General features: G+C 45.4%; 1 protein-coding gene across 1 annotated transcript in view; it reads left to right on the top strand.

The window, feature by feature from the left end:
* The first annotated feature begins 22,741 nt into the window (after window positions 1-22,741).
* The window catches only part of LOC121442751 (protein THEMIS3-like), a 39,067-nt gene continuing 36,171 nt past the window's right edge, over window positions 22,742-25,637 (top strand). Inside the window, exons 1-2 of the mRNA XM_041644343.1 lie at window positions 22,742-22,914; window positions 23,925-24,059. Of these exons, the coding sequence (XP_041500277.1) occupies window positions 22,824-22,914; window positions 23,925-24,059 (226 nt within the window). The 5' untranslated portion in view covers window positions 22,742-22,823. The remainder of the gene's footprint in view (window positions 22,915-23,924; window positions 24,060-25,637) is intronic.

The following is a 25,637-nucleotide window of genomic DNA, read 5'->3' on the forward strand; positions in this document are numbered from 1 at the left end:
GTTTTTTTTTTCCCCAGCAAATGTATATCAGAGTGAGACAATAATGCTCCCACAAAAATTAATGTGACCAACAGATGTTTGATTTTTTGACTAGCCTGTTTTGAATATAGATTTCCTGCAAATGTCTACATACCAAAAGCCTGTTTTTAATTTCTACTCATTAAATCTCAATCAAATAAGTAAGCATCCTAAATGACGGAGGGACAGAAATGCTGTCCCCCTGGCCGCAGAATAGAGGCAGCTTATGGTGATATAAAATAAATTAACTGCTGGTATGTTTTTTTTTTAAGATTTATTTATTTATTGTGTATACAGTGTTCAGCCTCCTTGTATGCCTGCAGGCCAGAAGAGGGCACAAGATCTCATTACAGATGGTTGTGAGCCACCATGTGGTTGCTGGGGTTTGAACTCAGGACCTCCAGAAGATCAGCCAGTGCTCTTAACCTCTGTGCCACCTCTAAAAAGCAGTGCTGCCCATGTCAAAGGGCTGTGTCCCTCAGGAGGAATTGCTACGGCCTGCTGCTTTCCGGTTGACCCTATCCAGTTGCTTCATCTGGCTCTGTGGCTTTCTCTACAGTTGGCAAGTGCTTCTCGCTCACCGCTTGGAGACGTGCGGAGTGCCCAGGGAGTCAATATGTAAAAGCACCTTTAGAACCATGGCTACCATTGGGTATTGCACACACTATTATGTTCTGGTACTTGTTTATTTTTCGTGCGTCTGTGTGTGTGTGTTGCATACGTGAATGTGGGGGGAATAAATGCAAGTTCCTGCATGTGTGCACATGTGTACACGTGTGTGCCCATATGGAAGAGGCCAAAGGAGGACATCGGGTATCCTGATCCATCATTTTCTGCCCTGTTCCCTGGAGGCAAGACCTTTCACTATCCCGGATCTAGGCTGCAGTCAGGAGGCTCCAGTGATCCTTCTACCTCAGATCCCCACCAGTGTGTACAGCCACAGAGAGCTTTTTCTGGAGGTCCTTGTGCTTTCAAAGAAGGCTCTCTTATCCACTGAGCCATCTCTCCGGCCCTACTTATTGCATTTCTCAAGGATGTAAAAGGAATAAGAACACAGGAAAAGAATTGGAGAGACAGCTCAGTGGTTAAGAGCGCTGGCTGCCCTTCCAGAGGACATGGGTTCAATTCCCAGCACCCATATGGCGGCTCACAACTGTCGGTGACTTCAGTTCCAGGGGATCCGACACCTTCACACAGAGTAAATACAGGCAAAACACCAGTACAGATAGATAGATTAGATAGATAGATAGATAGATAGATAGATAGATAGATAGATAGATATAGATAGATAGATCTTATAAATAAAAAGAACACGCCACATCTTGAGTAGACTTGGGTGTCAGGGACAGCATCACCCAACATCAGGGAAAGCAGAGCCTCGGTTTTTCCAAGGACACACACAGGTTGGTATCTTCATCCCCTTCGGGTATAGCTGAGCCAAAGCAGACTACACAGTTTCTCTCCGAAATGCCCAGTGCTTCCTTGGCCTGTCCCCTGGGGCCTTGAGAGGTCACCAGAACCAAGTGGAGTCCAGCCCACGTCAGTTTTGTCCTTCCGGCTCTCTGACTTTTCCAGTTCTGTGCTCTTGTCTCCTCTCCGCCTGGTCTCCTCATCCTGTTACCTCACCCGACACACTGTGGCTGTTTCTCCCTCTCTGTCATTTGTGGCGACTTTCCTCTCACTTGTTCGGCCTCTTCTGGCTGGTTACTTTCCTCACTAAGCTTACTTTGAGAGCTTGCTTTCTGCCCCTTTGAGTGTGTTTTTGATTTGGGTTTTGGTTTCTAAGGATTTGCATCACCTCAGCTGCCTTTCACACCCATGGTGGGAAGGCAGAATCAGTGCTGCTCCCAGCCTTGGTCAAAGGCTTCTTATTGCATCAGACAGTGGTTAGTACAGAGATTACAACTGGTCAGCATTATATATTTTACTTTTTTGGCTTTGGGTAGCAGCCAACCACCCAGCTCCCAAATAAATCACACATGGAGGCTTCTTCCTAGTTATGAATGCCCAGCCTTAACTTGGCTTGTTGCTAGCCAGGTTTTCTTGTCTTAAATTAACTCATCTACCTTTTTCCTCTGGGCTTTTCTCTTTCTTACCTCTGTATATCTTACTTTCCGTCTTACTCTGTGACTGGCTGGGTGCCTGAACGCCCATGACGTCCTCTTCTCTTTGTTCTCTTTCCGCCCAGATTTCTCCTTTTATCCTCTCTGCCTGCCCAGCCCTGCCTGTCCTTGCCCCTGCCTCGCCACTGGGCATTCAGCTCTTTATTAGGACCATCAGGTGTTTTAGACCGGCAAAGAACCACAGCTTCACAGAGTTACACAAATGCACCCTAAACAAAAGTCACACACCTGATAAGTTGTCCGTGTTTCAGCAAATGACCTCAGCCCACGCTCACCCAGGCAACCGTAATTCAGTTCAATTCAGAGGTTCACACACACACCATGAAAGCTCGGAAGGGGACTTGCAATGGAATGTTTCAGTAAGTACGCAAGGAGATGAGAGATAGTAATGGGGGGTAAAAATGACTGATACTGTTAAAGAATTACAAATTAAAGATTTTTAAAAATCGTGCATAAAAATAAATAAAAAGCAAAGTGAGGTCGCCCCACTGTATGGTTGACCTCTTGCATGTGTGTCGCCAGCAGACACCACTTATGTTCCGGGACATGCCTGAGCCAACAGCATGAACCCCCTCACCAGATGTGGCCACCTGAGCCCAAACTTGTTGAGCCCCTGAATCCATGAACCAATAAAAACCTCCTCCTATGTATCGTCTCAGGTATGAGTAACATAAAACAGGCTAGACAGGCATGAATAACTTGACCTGAGATGTTTAAGTTCTGAACATACAGGACATGTATGCTTAAGTTCAGAATATATGTATTTATCTAGTCTCTTTCTTATAGTTATGGTTATAGTTATATTTATATTAGTTATAGTTAACAAAGGACCGTTTCCAGGAATTATCATAAGCTGTCCTCACGCCATGTAAGGACATGTGACCTACTGAACCCAGGGCTATTGTCTTTACCTCGTCAGTAATCTATTCTGCCTTAGGAGTAACTGAAGTTTACCAGTAATGAATAGCCTAATTTTCCAAACTACCTCTCCTAGTCTGTACACTATAGTGTCTTTCTGTCTAGTTGAAGGAAATGGGCCATTGAAGATGAACTTAAAGGGACCTCTACGATGTGGGAGAGAAAGGCTGAGCGAGATGGTCTATTCATCTCAGGGTCCTGGAGCACATCTATGGCCTGAGTCCCACGCCATGAGCCAGAGGCCCACAGGGCGGCTCTCCCAGCATGCTGAGGGTCAGCTTGGCAAGGACTTCTGAGGTTCATTTCCGCCAAGTAGACAGCTGCCCCATTTCTCCGAGGAAAATTTTCAGAGAGATAAAAGATTAGATTCCCAAATAGGCAGACAGATAAGGAGAGACGCCATGACTAAACATGATGAATTTCCAAGATGGATGACTTCTTCCTCACCCTTCCTGACCTGAGACAAAAGCCTGGCACCTTAAAGTAAAGGCCTGTGGGTATTTTGTCCTGCCTGGGAGGTCCCTGATGGTGGGTGACTCAACAAGGTCAAGGCCGGATCAGGCCAGGTTCACACTGGCAGTTACATGCCCATCAGCCATTGTCTTCACACTCACTGGTCCTAAATCTGGGGAGGAAGAACCTTCAAAGCGTCTAAAACTCCCACCCCTGAAGGAAAAGCTGACTTCTGCTTCCTGAGTGTCCCCACCTCTGCTCTGTGGAGGGTCTGTCTGCTGGCCCTAATAAAATCAGTTTCAATTGCTGATTCTCTGTCTGCTCTTGTTTGCTGTGTTTGAGATTTCTCCATGGCCACCCATCATGCTTGAGACTTTTCTTGCCCTTTAGTTCTTTAACTGGCAAAAGGAAAAAAAATAAAGACCCCATCGAATTCTATTAGGACGACCCACCTAGCGTGTCTAGACCAGCCTGAGTGGTGAAGGGTCACTTGTGAAGAGTCCCAGCTCAACCCTGTGTCTGTGACTCCTTAGGGTGCTCCCTAAAGCTCTCTTTACTTCGCCTCTTGTGCCAGTTCCCGAGAATAATCATTCTGTGTATGAGTGTTATATGCATGTGCACACATTCATATGTGCGTGTCCGTTCATGTGTGTACACCTGTAATGCGGACGGAGGCCAGAGTTCGACACTCGGTGTCTTCCTCATCCACTCTCCACCTCCTTTTCTTTTTATTTATTTATTTATTTATTAAAGATTTTCTGCCTCCTCCCCGCCACCGCCTCCCATTTCCCTCCCCCTCCCTCACCAGCTCAGGACTGCGAGGGGTGCATCCACCTCCTTTTCTGAGAAGAGAACTCTCACTACATCTGGCTGCAGTTCATGGATTCTGCAGGACGAGCTGCCCAGAATGCCCCAGGGATCCTCCCATCTCTGCCTCCGCAGCACTGACATCATGGGTGTGCACAGAACACCTGACAGCCACACACATGGGTGCTGGGGAAGTGCCTCAAATTCTCATGCTTGTGGGACAAGCACTTGACCCCACTAATCTATCATCCTGACCTCAATAATGTTGCGTGTTGACTCTTTTGTCTTTTGGAGGGGGCCCACCACCCAGTTCCCAAGTAAATAACACACAGAGGCTTATTCTTAGTTATGACCGTCCGACTTTAACTTGGCTTATTTCTAGCCAGCTTTTCTTAATTATCCCGACTACCTTTTGCCTTTGAGCTTTTATCTTTCTTTGCTTCTTTTCCATGGCTGGCTGTGTAGCTGGATGGCTGGCCGCCGCCGTCCTCCTCTCCCTGTTCTCTCATTGCTTTTCCTCTTCCTCGTTTCTCCTTCCTGTTTATTCTCTCTGCCTGTCAGTCCCGCCTATCCTTGCCCCTGCCCTGCTATTGGCTGTTCAGCTCTTTATTAGCTCATCAGGTGTTTTAGACAGGCAAGGAATCACAGCTTCACAGAGTTAAACAAATGCAGCACACCCTAAAATAATATTTCCCAATGCAATAGTCTTTATATTAAACAAAATCGTGCGTGGTTCCTTTCTCCTGATATATGATTATACCAAAAATCCACTCAGCCAAGGTCCCCTTGTGCCTGCCAGATCTTAGCTTTGCACAATGCTCAGATTGGTGGGAGAAGACGTCTGACCAAACAGTTCATGAGTGGGAGAGTTTGCTGAGTTCATGGCTTCAAGGATTTTGCTGCATAGTCCTTGGGGATGTAACTTATGGAGTCCAGATGAAGCAAAGCATCCTGGCAGCAAGATCACACAGGAAACAGAAACAAGAAAGGGAGGCAGGACCAGGTGCAACTCTCAGAGCACCTCCAGGGACATACTTGTTCCGAGAAGCTCCCAGGTAGCACCACCATCTTGAACAAGGACACAACACACTGTAAGAATGTAGCGCTAGAATCTAGCTGGGACCCAGGCTTCAATGTCCACAACAAAGCTTCCACTTTCACACACAGGCTGTAGACATTTTCTGTGAGCATCTAGCCAAAGGCATCCTAGAGCCAGGATCCCTCCCAAGAACTGAGCTTACATCAAAGGGACATCAATGGCACTTTTCTCCATCCCTTGCTGCCTCCTGCCTCGACAGACCTTACTACAAGTCCTCTCATTCTTTCTAGCGCTACATTCCCCCTGCTATCTGCTCCTGATGCTGGGGCCTGACCCCTCTCTGTCACCCCTGCCCATGTTGTCACTTACCTTTCTGTCTCTGTCCTTAATGACTCTTAATGACCTTATTCCCCAGTCATCAGTTCCAATGTCCCTTTGAAGCCCCTCTTTATTATTATTATTATTATTTATTTATTTATTAAAGATTTCTGTCTCCTCCCAGTCACCGCCTCCCATTTCCCTCCCCCTCCCCCAATCAACTCCCCCTCTCTCATCAGCCCTAAGAGCAGTCAGGGTTCCCTGCCCTGTGGGGAGTCCAAGGACCTCCCACCTCCTTCCAGGTCTAGTAAGGTGAACATCCAAACAGCCTAGGCTCCCACAAAGCCAGTACGTGCAGTAGGATCAAAACCCAGAAACCCCAAGGTTCAAATCAGGAGCAGAAGGAGAGAGAGCACGAGCAAGGAACTCAGAACTGCAAGGGGTGCGTCCACTTGGGGACAATGGGGATGTTCTATCGGGAACTAACCAAGGCCAGCTGGACTGGGTCTGAAAAAGCATGGGATAAAACTGGACTCTCTGAACATGGCGGACAATGAGGGCTGCTGAGAAGTCAAGAAGCCCCTCTTCTGAGACTTTTCACACCCGAATCTACAGGGAGCATTTCATATTCAAACCGTCCTTTCTGGATTGCTGATGGTTTAACCAGGTGGTAAGAAGCTCTGCCTGGACTGGTGTGATAGTCACTGTTTAAAGTACTCAGGGACTAATGCCTTCGATGCCGGAAAACGTGAGTTGTAAATTTAATCCTACTAAGGATTTGCTCATAAACTTGCTTAGGAAATACTAAGTTATACAAAGTAGAATTTAGTTAAAGGATCACTGCCTCCGATATGACTGGGAGGTTAGTGTACTAACCAGGCTTGGAAGAGATGGAGAGAAAGAAAAATCTGTACCATCATTGAAGTTTAGGAACGCTGAGAAAGTTTCCTCTCATGTTCATTCACCAAGACTGACTTCCAATTGGATTACATTCCTGTAACAAAAGAAGACAACCCTGACGGACTTACAACCAGCCAGTAAGTTCATCCCCGCACCTATCAAAGAACATATCTTTAAGAGGTAGCTCAAGGGGGCAACACAGGGTCACAACCACCATTAAATCTCCTGTGCGCTTATCAGAAAAAGTATAATTCGGCCAGGTACACAAGATGACTGTGAGAAACAGTTCTTAGAACAGAATGGCGCAGGCAGGTGAACTTATGAAACAATATTGTCTTTGCTTTGTAAATCTCTCATCTGCCAAGTGACCAGACTTGAAGTCCCTTGTCTATTTAAATTGTTCAAAGTATAACCAGGGGCCAGAACCTATTAAAAGAGTTTTAATTATGACAGCTCATGTAAAATGCATAAGCCTAAAGTGTTTGTAAGTTTGTCTGACCTTCTGTTTGAGGCCAGCTCTTCCCTGGGCATTAGCCCCAACCAGACAAGCGCTACTAAAGAGCATTTCCTTCAGCCCTAAGTATGCAGAGTGATTTCTCACAGGGAAGTCTTGGTATTTCTAAACTACCTTCACCCAGACACCCAGCAAGTAACATAGCTACTAACCATCCCGCACCTATATTAAACACCCATCTCAAGTAATTTACAAGGCACCACGAAATAAGGCCAAATGAAAAACTTTTATTCAACCAGAGAGGAAAGTAGGCTCCTGCCACAAAGAACACTTGCTGCAAAGTAAGGCAATACCAAATGTATGAAGGAAAGAAAAGAGTAGGGAATTTTACAAGCCTTGTTCCCTTCTGAGAAAGGAAGGGTCCTTTGTCTCCTCTCAGGCAGAATGTCCTTGAGAAGGTGGGGAGTCCATGATGGCGTCAGAGACCATGTGTCCCGTCAAGCATGGAAGAGGTATGGGGTTAGGGCACCCTGACTTCTGGCCCATTTCACTGTATGTATGTGTTTGTGTAGTTCAACTAGAAAACACGTAAACTGAAAACACGTTCAGGAATGAGCTCCCTGTAGGTAGATTTAGGGGTTAAAGTCAGCATTGAGCTTCAAGAAGAGTCCTCAAGCTCTGTGAAACATTTGTTGACTTTGGCAGTTGGCTGTATGATCATGTCATAAACCTTAGAACTGAGAAGCTCAGAAATCCACTGTCTGCCCCTGCTGCTTCGGGGCCAGCATTAGGCCCAGGCCAAAGATAACCATTTGTTTGACCTTCCCAAGGCCCAGGGTGTAGCTACTCAAAGGCCACACCCTAAAGGGACTGGTAGCCCATTAAGTTGCGCTGGGACAGAGCATGACAGAAAAGTATACCGTTCAAAATATCATTTTCTTTCTTCCCTTTCCCAACTTCATAGCCAAGCCTGAAAAATCTGGATTTCCTGGAGTGAACTCCACTTCCTGTGTAAACTCCACTCCTCTGCAGCTCAGAGAAAACACCCTTACCAGCATCCTTAACAACAGAATCCTGCTAACCTATGACCTTTGGACAACTGTAAAATTTATGGACCTCCCCATATCACAGAGGATACATCATCCATGACTAAGCTGTAAAATAAATACATAAAAATAAAAATAATGTTTTTGAAATTAATCCAGGCCTTAATATAAATATTATAGCTTGTTTGTCATTTACAAAGAGGTGCCTTTCTGGCTCCCCAAGAATTAGACTAGAGTAATTTATGTCTTAATCATTAATAATCTCTTGACTCAAGTATATTTGCATAGATTATTATTATCTTTGTAATACTTTAACATATATTATATTGATTGATTTCTTATTGGCCACATTTGTACTGCTGAAATCAACTTAATTGTGTGTGCAACAGTATTTGTGAATGAGACCTCCTGGAAGGAAGCTGTCTGCAGAGACTGAACGATTAGAATCCAGTACGGTGGGGAGGTTGCAGGTCCAGGCAGGTCCAGACGTGACTTGCCTTACCTGGGCCTGGTTCTAGCACCAGGACAGCCACTTCTTGCCCATCACTGTGTCAGGACTGACGTCCTGTGACTAATAGAGACCTTCTGGAATCTATTACTCATTAGACTGCAAGCTTCCACCAACCCCGAAGCTCAGAGAGCATCTTGGGCCCATAGGAAAGCTTTTCCCCATCTCCCTGTACTGTCAAATGTACCACCAATGTATTTTTTTGTCTTGATTAATAATTTTCTTGGTTCTATAAAACTGCATGAAACAGCTTCCGCATTGGAGCATGGGATTGGGGATAACCTCTATCTGTGTTCCCAGGCCATGGTCAGGATAAACTATCTTTTATTCCCTTTAAGATGAGAACTATGGTTTCTTCACTGGAATATTTCACCTAGGAAATTTACAACAGTATTGATTGGTGTGTCATGGCTTGTCTTTTCTCTTTTATGATGGATAAAATCTGAGTGAGAGCAAGATGTCAGCATGGAGGAGGGGCAGCTTTCCCACCAAGCTCTCCGGTTCAAGGAGTTTGAGTGTTTGGTGAAACTATCCCAAGAAACTCTATGGCTACCTTTCACAACTTTCCCTTTGCTACAGAAATCAATGTGTTTATATTGTGAGAGCCAAAGTTACATTTTCATTTTTAATTATTGCGTCCAAAAGATCCACGAAACAAAAACGCCTCTGATCTGCAAGCCTCGTGCTCAAGACCGGATGGTTCCTGAAATGCTGGAAGCTGTTGTTGAGGGGCGATAATGAGCCACATGTTTTCACTCCCCTGAACATGCGTGTTTGGCCCGTCAGCAGTCAATGTGCTTGATCACATGTGTGTGGAAGGGTCACAGGCTGGAAATACATCAGGATGTATGCTTGCGCCTGATTGGACCTGGTCGAAAATGCAATGAATTACGGGTTTTCCTTCTTAAGCCCTTGCAAAACTTGATTTGGGGCCATTTCCCGGGAACGTGGGTATGGACCTGGCCAAAACCTATCCATTCGGCCAGTATTTAATTAAAGCTTGCTTCAAATTTGGCCCTAAACTGTTATAGTGGTCTTATTCTTGACCAGTGGGATTAACAATCTATCTCCTGCTTTTAATAGTATCAATTTTAGCAGCTGAATTTTTAAATATACTTTCAGGAAGTCCTATTAAGTATGCCCGTGGTTATTTAATTTCCTTGGTACCCAGCTACTCCCCCCTCCCCATGTTTTTAAGTTCACTTATCTATTTTCCGTAACTCTCTTCCCTCTAAGTTAGTGCTCTATTTTGTTGTCTTCTAGATAGAGATATTAATTATTAATTGCTAACACTGTTTGTTATTAGGGCTCCCACAGCAAAGTACTACACATAAGTTGCTTGAAGCAGACTCCTCTCTGTCTCAGTGCTGTGGGCTGGAAATCTGTGCTCGGGGTCAGCTCTGTCGGCTTCCAATACGTGAAGATCACAGCACTCTGTCCCTAGCAGTACAAAAGCTCCTTAGTTCCTTTCCTATCTTTATCTTTGTGCTCTCAGCTTCTGAGTGCCCCCGGTTCTTTTACTTGTATCTCGGACTTTGTGGGGTGTTCCTGTTTTTGGCTTTTGTTTGTTTCCATGCCCTGGGGCTTGCATCCACATCTTAGGCAAGGGCTGTACCATGGAGCTACATCTTCAGCTCTGTGTATTTATTTGCAGACAAGCACTGGCTAAGTCTCCCAGGCCAGCCTTGAGTTTGCTGTCCCCTGGCCTAGACTCTGAAGTCGTGGGGATTACAGGCTTGCACCACCGGGCTCAATTTGCTTTGCTGACCTTTAATGGGCAACACATTTAACTTATTCAAAGGGAGGGGAAAAAATGAGTCCATGAGAAACTGTCACAAAGTGCCTGCGTGGTGGCCCTTTTTCTTGTCATGTCACTGTATAGTCCAGGCTAGCCTGGAATTCTCCATCCTTCTGCCTTAGCCTCCCACACAATGGGATTGCAGTGTTTAGCATCACTTCCAAGTGCTGCTCACACTTATAAACCACACTTATAAACTACCCGTCTGCCCAACGGCCCTAAACACACACAGAAATGTACACCAAGCTCAAATGATAGCTGTACCATGTTTAAACCTTCCTTCAAGTCCAGGGACATCAGTGAATTCTGATAGTCCAAGACTTGGGCAGGAGGCTCTCCAATCTGAGGCTGGCCTTGACTACGTAGACTTTGTCTCTAACAAGGGAAAGAGAGACTGAGAGACCACGTTGCTTCAACCTTTCAGAGGCTAGCCCAAGACTGGAGGTCTAAGGGAGGAATTAAGAGTCAGAGTCAAGGTCAGGAAGGCTCCACCCTTCCACTCTTTCAAGGATTCCAAGGACTCATCCTGGCCTTGAGGAACCCCTTGATTACTGGAACCTTTGTCCTTAGGGAGTGGCACTTGCTTGTGGCCGTGTTATTTCTGGTAGACTATTTAGTCTGGTAAACATGTTTGGATGGTGGCCACCAAATGCCAAGTGTGGAGCGTGCAGGAGTGCCTGCCACTCATGCTTTGCCCTGCAAGGAGTGCTGGCACCCTAATTCTGCTCCCATTTTCTTCAAGCAGCTGTGAAGGATGAGATTCCCCAGGGAAGGAGAAGGGAATTGGTCTTCCGCGTGGAAACGCTCTCACCTCCTCTCACCTCGGCAGCTTTTCCACAGCTCTGAAAATTTCTTTTGTGCAAAAACAAAAAGAGAGGCCTTTCATCCGCCGAGAATTTTCCTTATCACATATGAAAGGGTATCGTCTTCAACAGATTTTTAAACCGTCTTTAAAATGGGTATCAAAGACCAAGACCAATTAATCTAAATTGCTTTAACACTGGGAGGAGAATAAAAGGCTCCTTCTAAAAATCTGCAAATGGGAATAACCTACAAAATTACAGATTACATGCTGAGTGGGGGAAGGGGCCATCTCACTTGAAACAGCATCTTGGGGGAAGAGTTATTACCTTCTATATTTTTTAAATCATGTTTTGAAGTAGACAAGGAAAAGACAGGGACGAGTGCCACCCAACAAATGCAATGGGGTAAAAACCACTTCAGCTGAAACTAGTTGGCATTACATTTCATTTAACCAAGTTTCCCAATGAAGGGTCAATTCCATAAAGAAGCTATTTTTACAATCTGTGCTGAAGATGTGTATGGGAATCTAAATTTCAAAGTCATTTCTCCCATTAGGGGAAAAATACACGGTCCTCAAAGTTTAGAGGCCAGTTCTCGTCACAAGTTGTCCTTGTTAGATCAGGACTGGTGGAGGCAGCCTGGAATTTTACTAATTAATTTACTAAATAAACCTAAACAAAAGCAGATTTCCCTTTAAGCCGAACAACAAAGGACACCAGTGTCTCCTCGGAGTGGAACTGTGTGTGGCTCAGGGGCTCAGGTTTCACGGGGTAGAAAAGGAATTTTGAGGCCAGGAGATTCCATCTGCTGGTCCGTTCCCCTGCAGTCTCAGAGTGGTAGATAGCACTGGAGGTTGGGAGCAGATCTAGCAGAAGCAGCTTGGGGCGGGGATAGGTGAAAACACCGCAGCTGTTAGGTCTTTAACCTTTAAGGCTTGCTTTCCCTTTAAACTTCACCTCTGGTGCTCAGAGAGTAAACAAGAATGTAAGACCTTTTTCCCAGCCCCAGTGAGGCTAGGAAAGGTTCCTTGAAAGTTGCCCTCCCGCATATCTCTAAAGAACTAACAGAGCTGACCAGAAAAACCGACAATTTGATTCATCAGTCCTCACCCCTGACAGGTAGCTACTGAAGACCAGGGCGGGTCTCCAGTGAGGCCTGAACCAAAGCTTCCCATGAGCTCCTGACCCTTCCCAGGCCTCACATCCCAGGCCCCCACTATCTGATCCTCCTAGAAAATCAGGCTTTCTGCTATAATCATCTTAGATTGCCCCTCCCTAAATTATGAATATTATAAAAGCAGTACATGCCTATGTTTGTCTACACACACACACACACACACACACACACACACACACACACACACGGTAGGGGTGGAATGTAACCTATTCCTGGGGGCGGGGTTGCAGAGAACACACACTCTGTGCCAGAGTCCACAGATGTGCGAGTCTCTTGTATAAAATGGCAGAGCATTGCCCATAACCTATGTCCATCTCTCCATACACTTTAACTCATCTCCACAATGATATAATAGCTGTTACACTTCATTGTTTAGAAACAGTAACAAGGAAACTATATATATATAACAACAAAAATGGAGACTATAATATATAAACAAGAGACTAGTAAGGTTAAAAAATGCTCAAACCAAGCATTATGAGACCAAACAAAAGCCTCTAAAATACCACTGAGTTCATTTTGAGTGGGCCGTTTCCGGCTGGGAATGGGGCCTGCCCTTATGTGTGGTCATGCCCCCTGTGAGACGCCACTGGAGAAAGCTCATTTTTCCTTGTAAACAGCTGTCAGTCGGAGACAGCTTCTTGGTTAGGGTGGGAGGATCGTCTCCATGTCCCCCTCTCAGCACTGAGACCCTGCCTGGCTTTCACCTGTGCAGGCCCTGTGGACACGGCCACAGTCTCTGTGAGGCCCCGTGTGTGTCAGCCCTGCTGTGTCTGGAAGGCCTCGGTGTCCTCTGTCCCCAATGGCTCTTAGAGTCTTTCCACACTCTCTTCTGAATAGTTCTCTGAACCCTGAGGAGGGGGGTTTAATGGAGACATCGCACTTAGGACTGAGCGTCCCAAGGTCCTTCCCTCTCTACACATTTTCCAGCTATGGGTCTCAGTATTTGTTCCTATCTACTGCAGAGGACTTTTCTCCGAGGATGATCGAGCTAGACACTGATTTGTGGGAATAGCAAAATGTTGTTAAAAATCATTACATTGGCCGGGCGGTGGTGGCACACGCCTTTAATCCCAGCACAGGCGGATCTCTGGGAGTTCAAGGCCAGCCTGGTCTACAAGAGCTAGTTCCAGGACAGGCACCAAAGCTACAGAGAAACCCTGTCTCGAAAAACTAAAAAAAAAGAAAAAAAATCATTACATTGTTCATTTCTTTAGCAGAGCAATAGTATTTGCTTTTCCCGTAGGCCCATGGCCTAGCTAGTCCCAGGTTCTTGGACACCCGAGCAGTATCAGGTATGGGTTCCAGCTCACAGAGTGGGCCTTAAATCCAATCAGATAGTGGTTGGTTAGTCCAACAATTTCTGTGTCGCTATTGTTCCAGCATATCATGTAGACAGGTCACCAACATGGATCAAAGATTTTATAGCTGGGTTGAGGTTTACCTTTCTCCTCTGGTAGTGTCCATGCTACCTTCCAGAACCATGAACACTCCAGTCAGGGTGAAGGCACTAGTTGGGTGCCAACTTGTTCATGTTCAATGAGATATATAGGTGGTGTTGCTGGAAGGCATAGTTGGCTGGTCGGCGTTGCAATCTGTCATGGCCTGGTAGCTTTCCCAAAAGCTTGGCATCATGGAGACTTCCTCTCTCCCCAGCGAAAGTCCTGGTCTCTACCTGCCCTTATCAGGAGGCTGTCCCTGGGCCTGGAAGACTGACCTTATCTGAAATCTGTCCCTAAGCCAGATCCCTGATTTATCTTTACCTTGACCCTTGAAGACACAGATTCCTGCTGGAAGACTTGTGCGAGGAACTCAGCTATAGGACCCTACTGCCATATATGAAGTCATGTGATAGGAACATGCCACTTAATGCAAATTAGGGTTTGTCCCCAGGCTCCCCATCCTGTTTATTCCTTATACTCTGGAATGAAGTTGAGCTGATTCACCTAAGTCTGTCTTCCAGATGACTGTCTCGCCCAAAGCCACCCTAACCCTGTTCCCTGCTTCTGTTCCCTCCACCCTCAAGCCAACAATTCCAGGAAGGAGAAGAACCCCAAGTTGCCTTCAGCGATAGCCCCTTGCTATCAGTGTGTGGACAGCACAGCAATTGCCTTGGCAATAACCTGAGTTGTTTGGAGGTTTCCATGGTGCCTCTTTGCCTCCAGGGCTCTTAACCATTGAGTCATCTCTCCAGCCCCAGGTACGTTCTAGAGATGGTTGAATTCTTAGGTGTAGGACCTACAGATCCAGAAAGCAACCGTACATACCCACTATACACACACACACACACACACACACACACACACACACACACACATGCACCATGTACTCACATGTACTTTTACTGACATACATAATCAACACTTAGTAGCACTAGAGAGTTCCATATCTTGGAGCTTGAAACCTGATGTGGGAGTGTCATATATCAATCTATTGATTTCATTGGTTAAGCAATAAAGAAACTGCTTGGCCCTGATAGGTTAAAACATAGGTGGGAGGAGTAAACAGAACAGAATGCTGGGAGGAAGAGGAAGTGAGCTCAGAGACGCCATGCTCCCCTCTCCCGGGCAGACGCGATAGCTCTGCTCTCTGAGGCAGACATGATCAATGAAACTCTGACCCAGGATGGACATAGGCTAGAATCTTTCCCGGTAAGACTGATACTACACAGATTATTAGAGATGGGTTGATCGGGATATGAGAATTAGCCTGTAAGGGATAGAGTTAATGGGCCAAGCAGCGTTTAAAAGAATACAATTTGTGTGTTGTTATTTCGGGTAAAGCTAGCTGGTGGCGGGAGCTGGGTGGCGGAATGCAATCCGTAGCTCCCTACTACAGAAACCCTTTTAGCTAAGCATTTCCAAATGTTTTGAAGTATAGAGTGCTAGCAAGGAAATATATGTATATAGCTTTTGATCTTTTCAAGTACTTTTCTCCCAAGATTTTTTTAATAAAACTTTACTTTGTTTTAAAGTTTCTTTTTTTGAGTTTCTTTCTCTATCTTCAACATAAGTGAAATTATTGGCTTGATTTCCTCCTACAAACTTCATTATGCGTAGGGAAGCATGTGTGTATAAAACCAATGACGACCTTTTCAGAGGGTCAGTAATGGAGATTAGAGTGTTTCGCTGAGAACACCAGAATACCTGTGAAGCAAGCTGGTTGGCTAAAGGCTAATTTGTTTTTATAAGTTAGTGTGGTCCTACAGCTCAATCATGTCCTCCACTCCTTGCCTTCATCCTCAAGTTTTCTGTGTCTCTATTTGGATGGTTCATCAGGTGGTCAGTATGGGTTGGATACATACAAGGTTGGGAAGACAAGGCGCTCTTTTATTAAGAAATCAAATTTCCCATCACAGATTCTCCTTTGTCTCATTGGCCTGGGCTAGATCATGTGACCATTCCCAACTACAAAAGTTCCAGAGAAGTAAGCATTGCCATTTCCTGCTTCCCCTAAGTAAAGATGCGCAGAGAAAGAGAAACCCAAATTGCCAAGGTGTTGGGTTACCATGGTTTCTGCTGGAACAATAAGCCAGAATGTTCGAACTGGAATTTGAAAATAAGAATGAAGTGCAGAAATTCTCTCTCTGAAGGGAAAGCTGGCTTAAGGTCCTAAAAAGCAACTTTCCCTCTGGGTTTCAGGGAGACTGTGAGTAAGCAGGACTTCAGCCTTTGCTTCAGTGTCTAAGGAATCCAATACCAGCTTGTGTTAATCCTCCTGGACTCAGAGTGGCACCTGACCTGAGTGATAGAGGAGATACACACCTGATGTCTTCATGTGGTCCTGGGGGCGTGGAGGGGGGCGGGGTCCTACCGCCAAGTCCCATTGGTCTTTCTGCTGTTGGGACTTCTCAGATTCACAGGTAGGCATCTGGCACATTGTTTGGTCAGATGGAGAGCTGATGAGCATCATACGAACTTTCCCATCACAGGAGAACCTTGGGAGAGGCCTTCTGCCACCTGCCGTGTGTGGACAGAGAGTGGCAGCCATTGCACCGAGTGCTATATCCTTTGTCAGGGCTTGTCTCCGGTCTCCTTTCTCAACCCCCATTTGCCATGGGTCTCCAAATCAAGACTTTCTTGATTAGATCTAGATAAACTTGAATTTTCATGCTTAGATTGGGGCCGATGTCACCCGATCTCCCAAACGTGGCAGACTGTTTTGGATAAATGGCCACCCAAGACCTGTATGTAGAACATAGCTATTCTTTTATGACTTTGTGATCTGTACAACTTTACCTTTGTTGTGCTGCTGGGCTCTGTGTCACATGAATATAACTCTTCGGTAAAGAAGAATTTATACAAGCATTCCCAATAATTATCCACCACAAGCCCTACAATATATAAAACATAAGGAAGACAACAAGATGCCGCTCCCTGGACTCGGCTAAAAGCTTTAAAGAGAAACCATATTTACGAGACAAAGCCATTGCCTTAAAAAGCCACTAGTCAAGAAAGGCACTGCTCTGAATGTTTTCTTTGCACTGAAGTTTGGATTCTTCAGGAAATCCACACCCACAAAAGTCCTGTGCATGTCTGACTCGGGTGACTAAGGGAGCTCAAAGTTCACCTTTTATTAGTTTGTTTGAATATCTTCTCCTTAAAAGTTACGTAGTATAAAGAGTTTTGCATACAGGGACCCAACCAGTTAACCTATGACCAGGCCTATCTCCCATTTAAGTTTTATGGTCTTGTTTTACTTTCAGGCCGTCCATGAATGGGCTGGCTTTTTCTCAACTTGGGCTTCTATTTCATGCTCAGGGCTGCTCAAGTGGACTGCTATTATGTTTCATGTTAAGGGAAGTTTCTCCCGTGGTCTTTTGATATGGTGTTATGATGTTGTTTGTGGATAATGGAAAGGAACTGAGACAAAGCAAACACTCAGAGTGGATTAAAGTCAAGCAGTCTGTTAAAAACACTCCTCCCTGGACTAGGTTGAAAGTTTTAAAGAGAGGTCAGTATCTATAAGGAAAATGCTTTAAAAAAAACAAAACAAAACATTGTTTGGGTGAATTTTTGCTACTTTTCTAAAAGATGAATTTATACAATTAAGAAACTTGATCCCCAAAGTAATTGTGAGGCCGGGGGGAGATGCGGTAGTTTGAAAGAAATTGCTCCCCATTGGGAATGACACTATTAGGAGGTGTGGCCTTGTGGGAAGAAGTGTGTCATTGTACAGACAGGCTTTGAGATCTCCTATGCTCAACACTGTGGAGGTGGGTGTTGTAATAAGAGCGGCGGGGCTGCGTCCCCAGCACCCTGGCTGCCTGGCTAGCTTATGCTCTGAAATAACAACACACAAACTGTATTCCTTTAAACACTGCTTGGCCCATTTCTATCTAGCCTCTTCTAGGCTAATTCTCGCACCTGGACTAGCCTATTTCTAATTATCTGTGTAGCCCATGAGGTGGCTTACCAGGGAGATTCTAGCCTACGTCCATCCTGGGTCGGAGCTTCATCGCGTGTGCCTCAGAGAGCAGAGCTATCCCCGCGTCCGCCCAGGAGAGGGGAGCATGGCGTCTCTGCTCCAGAGAGCAGAGCTGTCGAGTCTGAGCTCACTTCCTCTTCCTCCCAGCATTCTGTTCTCTTTACTCCTCCCACCTATGTTTTAACTTATGAGGGCCAAGCAGTTTCTTTATTGCTTAACCAATGAAATCAACAGATTGATATATGACACTCCCACATCAGGTGGGCTTTGAGGTCTCCTGTGCTCAAGATACCCACAGTGTGATACTCAGTTCTCCTCTTTTTGCCTGTGGATCAAGAACTTTCAGCTCCTTCTCCAGCACCATGTCTGCCTGCACGCTGCCATGCTTCCCGCCATGATGATAATGGACTAAACCTCTGAACTGTAAGCTAGCCCCAATTAAACGGTTTCCTTTATAGGAATTGCTGTGGTCATGGCGTCTCTTCACAACGATAGAAACCCTAACTAAGACAGGAAGCAAGTAGGCTTAGAAGAGGCCATGGTAATGAGGCTCCTTGCTGGTGTTAGTGGTATTCTAAGAAGGAGGAAATCCCTATCTAGCACACTGACCCTATCTCCCTATGAGATGCTCTTGTCCATGCTTTGATGCGGTGCAAAACCCTCTCCAGGTGGTGTACTCCGAAGCTTCCCAGCCTCCAAATCAAATTCCATTCTTTACAAATTACCCAGCCTTGGTTATTTTGTTATAGCTACAGGAAGTGGGACGATGATGCAGCCTCTACCCTTGGGACTGTGCAGAAAAAAAAACTAATAGAATACCACTGAAAGGCTAACACTTTTAGTGATTGTTATAAGCAGGACAGCGATTTGTTTATAAACAAAGTCATAGAGCAATGAACTGTAAACTTTGGGCTGTCAATGTAGCTCAGTTGGTACAATTCATACCTACTGCTCTTAATCCCTGAGTTCGATGCCCAGCACTGCATCAAATGTATGTACTGGTACATGCCTATAATCTCATCACTTAGGAGGTAGAGGCAGGAGGATCAGAAATTCAAGGTCATCTTTAGCATGGCCACGTTTAAGGCCAACCTTGACAGATGAAACCTTGTCTCAGAAGAATATAAATAGGGGCTGGAGAGATGGCTCAGTGGTTAAGAGCATTGCCTGCTCTTCCAAAGGTCCTGAGTTCAATTCCCGGCAACCACATGGTGGCTCACAACCATCTGTAATGAGGTCTGGTGCCCTCTTCTGGCCTGCAGACATACACACAGACAGAATATTGTACACATAATAAATAAATATTAAAAAAAGAATATAAATAATCTCAACAGTTCTTTGTATCTTTTTAACCTACCAGTGGCAGACACATAGGTCCTTATTGTGGTCTGAGAAGCATAAGACAGAGGGTTGGCAGCAGCGAGGTTTGACACGCTGGCCGTCATTTCTGTTTTCTGATGATCTTTAACACCAAGAAGAAGTCTGGCTATTGAGGTCCTCTCCTCAGTGACCATCATTTAGACACAATGGCTATGACTTCTCCATCTTTTCTAATAGTTAATCTAAGAAAAGTAGCTTCTCTTCATTTTTCTCCCCAAGCTAACACCCTATCCTTTCGGCCTTGTCCTTTCTATCAGGTTCAAAGCAGAGCCCTGCATAAGCCTTGCTGTGACAGTTGCTCTTTCAGGAGATACGTGGACTGGGAAAGGCCAGCCCAAGCCATAAACATCTGAGGGCGGGTAGGAGACGTTGACATTCTGAGCCGATGCCAGTTAGGAAGTCCAGCTTTAGAGAGAAACAAGCAACGAGGTAATAAACACATATAGCCGGGAGTTTAAGGGACGACATTACAATGACATCCTCTTAAATCTTGCTCAAGGTCCATAAAGAAACTTCAGAGGGAGCTGAGTCTGGGGTCGTTGGCAGAGTTGAACAGTTATTGAAGGGAGGCAGCATCTGACCAGCAAGGAAGTGGAGCTAAACTAAGCCCCCTTTCCCCCACTGAAGCTTACCCACCTGGCTATGGTACTATCAGACTGCCCCAAGGAATGTTCTGGAGAGCTGCAAAAAGGTTAGTGGCCATGAATATCCCAGGGCATGGGGAGCACTCCAGGAACAGGCATGGGGAACGCTAAATGGTGTCATGGCTACACAGTAAATGGAGGCCCATCACCACTTAGGAAACAGGAAAACAGCAACCATGCCAGGCTAGCTCCCACCAGATTGCAGAATCAATAGTTCTCAAAGCTGGAAAGGAAGATGGGTACCCTGATATACAAGTCAAAGTTTCAACTATTCAAACTTTCTGGACAGCAACTTGGCAATAGATAACAAGAGCCTTAGAAATATTAAAACTATTTAGCTCCGTAATTACTATAATTAACACTTGTAGGACTTGCTCCAAGTGAGATGAATATAAAGATCTCCTTTGCACATATAGAAAGAAGATTTTTAAGTGGCTTATTGTCTAACATTAGTACAAAAGATGTTTATTAGTGGCTACAACTTAGGTATTTATAGGAATTAAAATTGCGGCGATAGAGTTCTTTTAAAGCCTAAAACAGTATCTGTATAAACTATTAACGTCATCACTCCGTGGTATGGTTTAAGAAAAGGTTTTTATTGTGGATATGAGGGAGAATGCAGTCAGAAGCATCTAGAAGAGTCTGGAGCAGGGAGAGAAGGCAGTAGACTGAACTTGACCAGCAGACTGGACCTGGCTATGAGAGAAGCAGGAGAGAGGGGGGAGGGAGAGGGAGAAGAGAGAGAGAGAGAGAGAGAGAGAGAGAGAGAGAGAGAGAGAGGAGAGAGAGTATAGCAGGAAACTATGAGCATAGAGAAAAGCCAGGATACAGCATGGATGCTGACGTGTGTAACAGGTACTTGTAATACAGAAGGAGCCTGGAGGCCAGCATGCACTTTGGTATGCTAATAGGCTCCACAGATACCCACTTACCTATCTGCCAGTGATGAAGAAATGGGTCCTTTGGCAGAGAGGAACTGGCTTCCCAAGTTCCTGAGGACTGTTGGCTTTTGTCTAACTGACAGAATTTGGGGAAATGGAGTTTCGTTTGGACCTAATAATATCAAGTAAAAAGCACTGTGGTATCTGAACGATGCATATACAAAGAGACATCGATTCCAAACTATAAATAGTGGTTCCTTCTGGGAGGGAAGGCATGGGGGATGTACATCTCTTCTTTACAATTTTATTCTCACAGTAGATACTGCTCTTCGAATCAACTAAGGGAGAGGAAAAAGCCCTGTGTGGAGTGGGCTGTGGTGGGTGGAGCATGTGGCCCTAGAGGGCCACTAGGATTCAGATCTGGGGGTCCAGGGGTAATGCTCAGCTCTGAATAGGTGGGGTGGAGAGTGGCGTGGAGACAGCTGCTCCTCAAGTTTGAAATGTGTCGCCCCCTTAAATGCTAGTTGATCAAGCTTGTCTTACTTAGAACAGTTCTCCAGTGAGTCTCTCAAACTTTAATATTTAACCCCATCGACTGGGGGCAGGTGTTTAAATGAGGACTCTGGTTCAAGATGCTCAGAGTGAGGCCTGAGTCTGCATCCTCAACACACTGGTAGATGGCAGAGATGCTGTCCAAGCAGGGCCACAGCTTACTGGACTACATACCTAGAGTCACATTTGATAGGTTGGGAGGCTTGTTGACCTGTGTTCTCTCTCGGGTGATGTTAGAGGGGCTGATCTGCAGGTCTCACATTCTAAGAGACTGGAACTTTTGCTGGATCTCACAGCCAGAGTTAACAATACACCTTGCTGTCACTTAAGACAGCTATCTAAGACAAGATCTCCTGAGTAAATTGGGAGCATGGGGACCATGGGAGAGGGTTGAAGGGGAGGGGAGAGGCAGGGAGGGGAGTAGAGAAAAATGTGTAGCTCAATAAAATCAATAAAAAAGTATTCATTCAAAAAAAAGACAGCTATCTAAGTATGCACTCAAACTATTTGTTTACCCTATTTTTAAAAGAACAGTATAATAATCAACCTTCCTTGCCTTGGATTTCCCACGCAATCAACTTCTACAACCTAAGCCAATGTATACCCGTAAATCTTAAATTGTGTGCTCTTTCATACCCCTGGCCCAGACAGCAACTGTGTATCATTTACTAAAAGCAGCAAATACAGAAGTTGAAAACAGCTTCTTAAAATCCACCATAAAAGTTAAAAGTAGTCATTTATGGATATTGGTTAATAAATAATAATGCCTGTTATCTGGTTGGTTGTAATCAGTTGGAGCCAGTGACTTTACCCTTGTAAAACTCTAATAAAGATTTTTGTGAAGTACCTCCGTTCCTTCCCCCATGCGATGCTTTCTGTGTTGTTCAGTAAATACAGAGCCAAGTCCTTTGTTAGGACAGACACACACTGATGGAAGACATAGACACAGCCACAGATTCACAAGAAGCCTTCTTCAGATAGAAACAGATTCAGGCTCACAACAGACAAAGGATCGAAGACACAGGGAGCAGGAAGGAGAAAATCCAAATCTGGACCCTTTTTTGGTTAAATGATATCAAGGGGGAAGTGCTTTCTTTCTTTCCTTATGGTGACACCTATGCAATTATTAGTGATTCAGAATTAATCACAAATGCATACAATCCAAGCAACCCTGGGATCCCTGAGCAGCCTGTCCCTCAGAAGGTAGCTGAAGGAGCAGCATGTCATCTTGGAGGTTTGCCAGACACGCAGATGACTAGACCCACCTAGGGAATCAGAGTCTGCATTGGGATGGGATCCTGGGGTGATGTTGTACCTGGTGCTGCGTGGGATACCTTAATCTAGAAGATACTCCCCACAAGCCTTGCAAGCCTTTCCATCCAAAACAGTCAAGTGCCTGCCCCTTCCAGCCCTTGGACATTGAACTAATAAACTTTCTTTCCCGCAAGTTGCTTACTTCCTTCTTCCCCTTATGACACATGGCTCACAGTTCAGATCGTGATCAGGTGGCTGATAGTTGTCTGTTCACTGCCTGGAGCAGTAGTGGCCATGTCCTGTAGGAAAGAAACTCCGGCGTCATGGAACAAACTTGGGCTTCTTACATCAATTCCTTAAATCAGAACTCCCTGCCCAAACGAGTGGAGGTGACCGATGGAAACTATTTTTCAGGTAGGAAAAAGACAGATGGAGAATTCTGGGGTCAGAAGAAGCACAAGCCGGCAAATTCCAAAGACGAAGGCTTCCTTATCAGTCCTGGTTGCGAGACTTCAGGAATGGGAGGGGTGTACTATCTAGATTATGTCGGGGGATACTAGGGTCTGGAGAATCAAGTATTATTCTACCAGAATCACCTAGGAGCATTGGAAAAGAGCGAAAAGCTGTTCCGTTTATGGAAGACATATATTTACTTGCTAAAGTATTTTCCTTATCCCCGGGCAGAATGGAATATACAGCCGGGCACCGCTCCTTGCTATGGGCTGTCAGATTTCCGCCATTTGAAGGGTTGCTTTATTTATTTATTTAACTTGACAGGACGCTGGGAAAGGAGGGAGCGATTCACCGAGATTGCCTAGGAAGGGTAAACTGTTATCTTTGAGCAGTGACGATTTTTCACGCTGCTGAGAAATGACTGCAATTTGACACATGAAATCTAAGGCACAGTTAAGCGTGAGGCTGAAAAATTGTCTTTTGTTGGCTTGATGATAACCAAAAAATTCATGTCACTGCTCTCCGCGTTTTCCCACGGTTAGCAAGCCTTCCGCCTGTGCCTCGGAGAGCCAGCTAGCTCGCTCTCTCTCTGCATTGTTAGAACAGGGGAAGTAGGGCTTGCTGCTGGAAACGACAGGGTGGCCGCGCTGCCCACTGGGCAAGGCAAATCATGATGGCTGCTTCTGAAAAAAGAATTATTTCGAATATTTTTAACTTTAAAGTGAATTACATATTCGGAGAGACTGAAGAGTCTGCCTCCATTAAATGATGCTGAATGATCCAATCAGTGGTCTTTGTCTTTTTTTCTGTATTCTGTTTGTCTTCTATGCCATATTTAACAAATTTTACTTAAATGTTTACACATTTTGCATAAAGTTTTCATTTACCTGGAGAAATACAAATCTCTGGATCTAACGGTCAGCCTTTAAGAGTTATTTTTTCCTTTTCCCGTGGCAATTATTGTCTTTCAGGGTCACTAGCCCACCTGTCGTTCTCCAAAGGGGATATCATTACGGTGACGGACCTCCAGCCGATCCACGTTAGGGCAGAAGTGAAGGATGGGGAGCAGGTTCTGGGCGTGGTCAATATACCTCTTGAATACAAAGGTACAGTGTACAAAACACTTCCTTTTCGCTCGTGAGAATTTTGGTAGAACACGGGTACAGAAGGGAGGGAAGGTCATTTCTGTCTAGTTTTGTCCACTGATGTCACCAAAGGAAGCCACGTTATCAGCTGGGTCTTGGGTGAGTGGGGAAGCAATAGGAAGCGGGCATTTTCCAGACACCATGCGCGGTCCGCTCCTGGGACAGGATTCTTGTGATGATGTTGACATCAGTCTGCAAAGCCTTGTACCCACACTCACTCTACGGCATCAGCTCCGTGCCTGTTGGAGACTGGGCTGAAGAAACCCCTTAGCTTTTCTCTCTTGTGCTGGATCTGATGGTGAAATGTCCCCATGCAAGAGTAAAGCGAGCATTAGAAGCTGCGGCCAAGACTACCAAGCCGTAGACATTAACAGTGCCCAATTGTGGCATTGTTTGTTTTGCTTCTGAGACAGAAAGAGGAATAAAAATACTCAGCCCTTATAACTAAGAGTATACGAAATAAACAAATCACAATCTGAATTACTTTGGTGGCTACAGTGGGGTCAGATAGGAAACGCCAAGAGACGAGAAACAAGAGAATGGGCAAGGTGTAAGGCAGATGCAGGTGGAGAAAGAGGAAGATGCAAGCATGTGCAGAGGTGATCAGGATTTAAGAGCCAGAGAGCAATTCTGCGCGGGCGTCAAAGCTCCGGTACAAGTGCGGTGACTTTCACCTCCATCGCTGAGATAGGGATGGTTCTGCTGGTGCTTTGGGAACACTGATGTCTATTTTGGATTCCCCCATAGCAGTTTCTCCGACGCAGTAAGCCAGACCAAGCAGAATTAAAAAGACCAGGTTTTATGAGCCAAGCCTTCTTGGATGCCCTTTCTAGCCTCCCGGGGAGGTGGGGGGGGGGGGGGCACGAATGACATGGCCGTTCTAAAGGGGATAGTTTAAATACCCGTAGGGCCTCTCCGGGGTGATCATGTGCCCCAAGGAGGGTTCCTGCTATGGTAAGCTTTTGGGCGGGGGTCTTCTCTCGCACCCCTGTCCTCCGCAGAACCAGGCTTGTGGGCCCCCATTTCTCTGAGGGGGTGAGGCTTGGGGAGGCAGGAATGTTGCTGAGGTAGAATTTCCAGTAGACACCATGGTCCCACGAAGGCCTTGATGAGTAATCTCTAGTCTTGACATCAAGAGAGGATCCACAGAGGTGCAAAGGTTGGTGACAGAGCAGACCGTGCTGAATTTTGAGCAAATGATCCAAAAGGCGTGTTTGATGACTTATTTATTAATACGCTGTGAGAAGGCTGGAGAGAGAACTCAGTAGTTAAGAGAACTTGCTGCTCTTAGCACAGGGGTTCGGTTCCCAGCACTCACAATGTAGTTCACAACCATCTGCAACTCCAGTTCCAGGGGACCCCATGCCCTCCTCTGTCTTCCTTTGGTTCTACGCAGCACATGGTGTGTAGGCATAGAGGCAGGCAAAACACCCATACACATAAAATAAGAAAAACAAGTAAATCCTTTTCAAAGATTTACCTAAAACGTGTAGGAATGTTGAAACCGTGAACGCATCACCAACCACACTCGACAGAAGT

This window comes from Microtus oregoni, unplaced genomic scaffold (genome assembly GCF_018167655.1).
Source record: "Microtus oregoni isolate MIOR12 unplaced genomic scaffold, Mior012 000095F_ref0000231, whole genome shotgun sequence".
Taxonomy (NCBI): Eukaryota; Metazoa; Chordata; class Mammalia; order Rodentia; family Cricetidae; genus Microtus; species Microtus oregoni.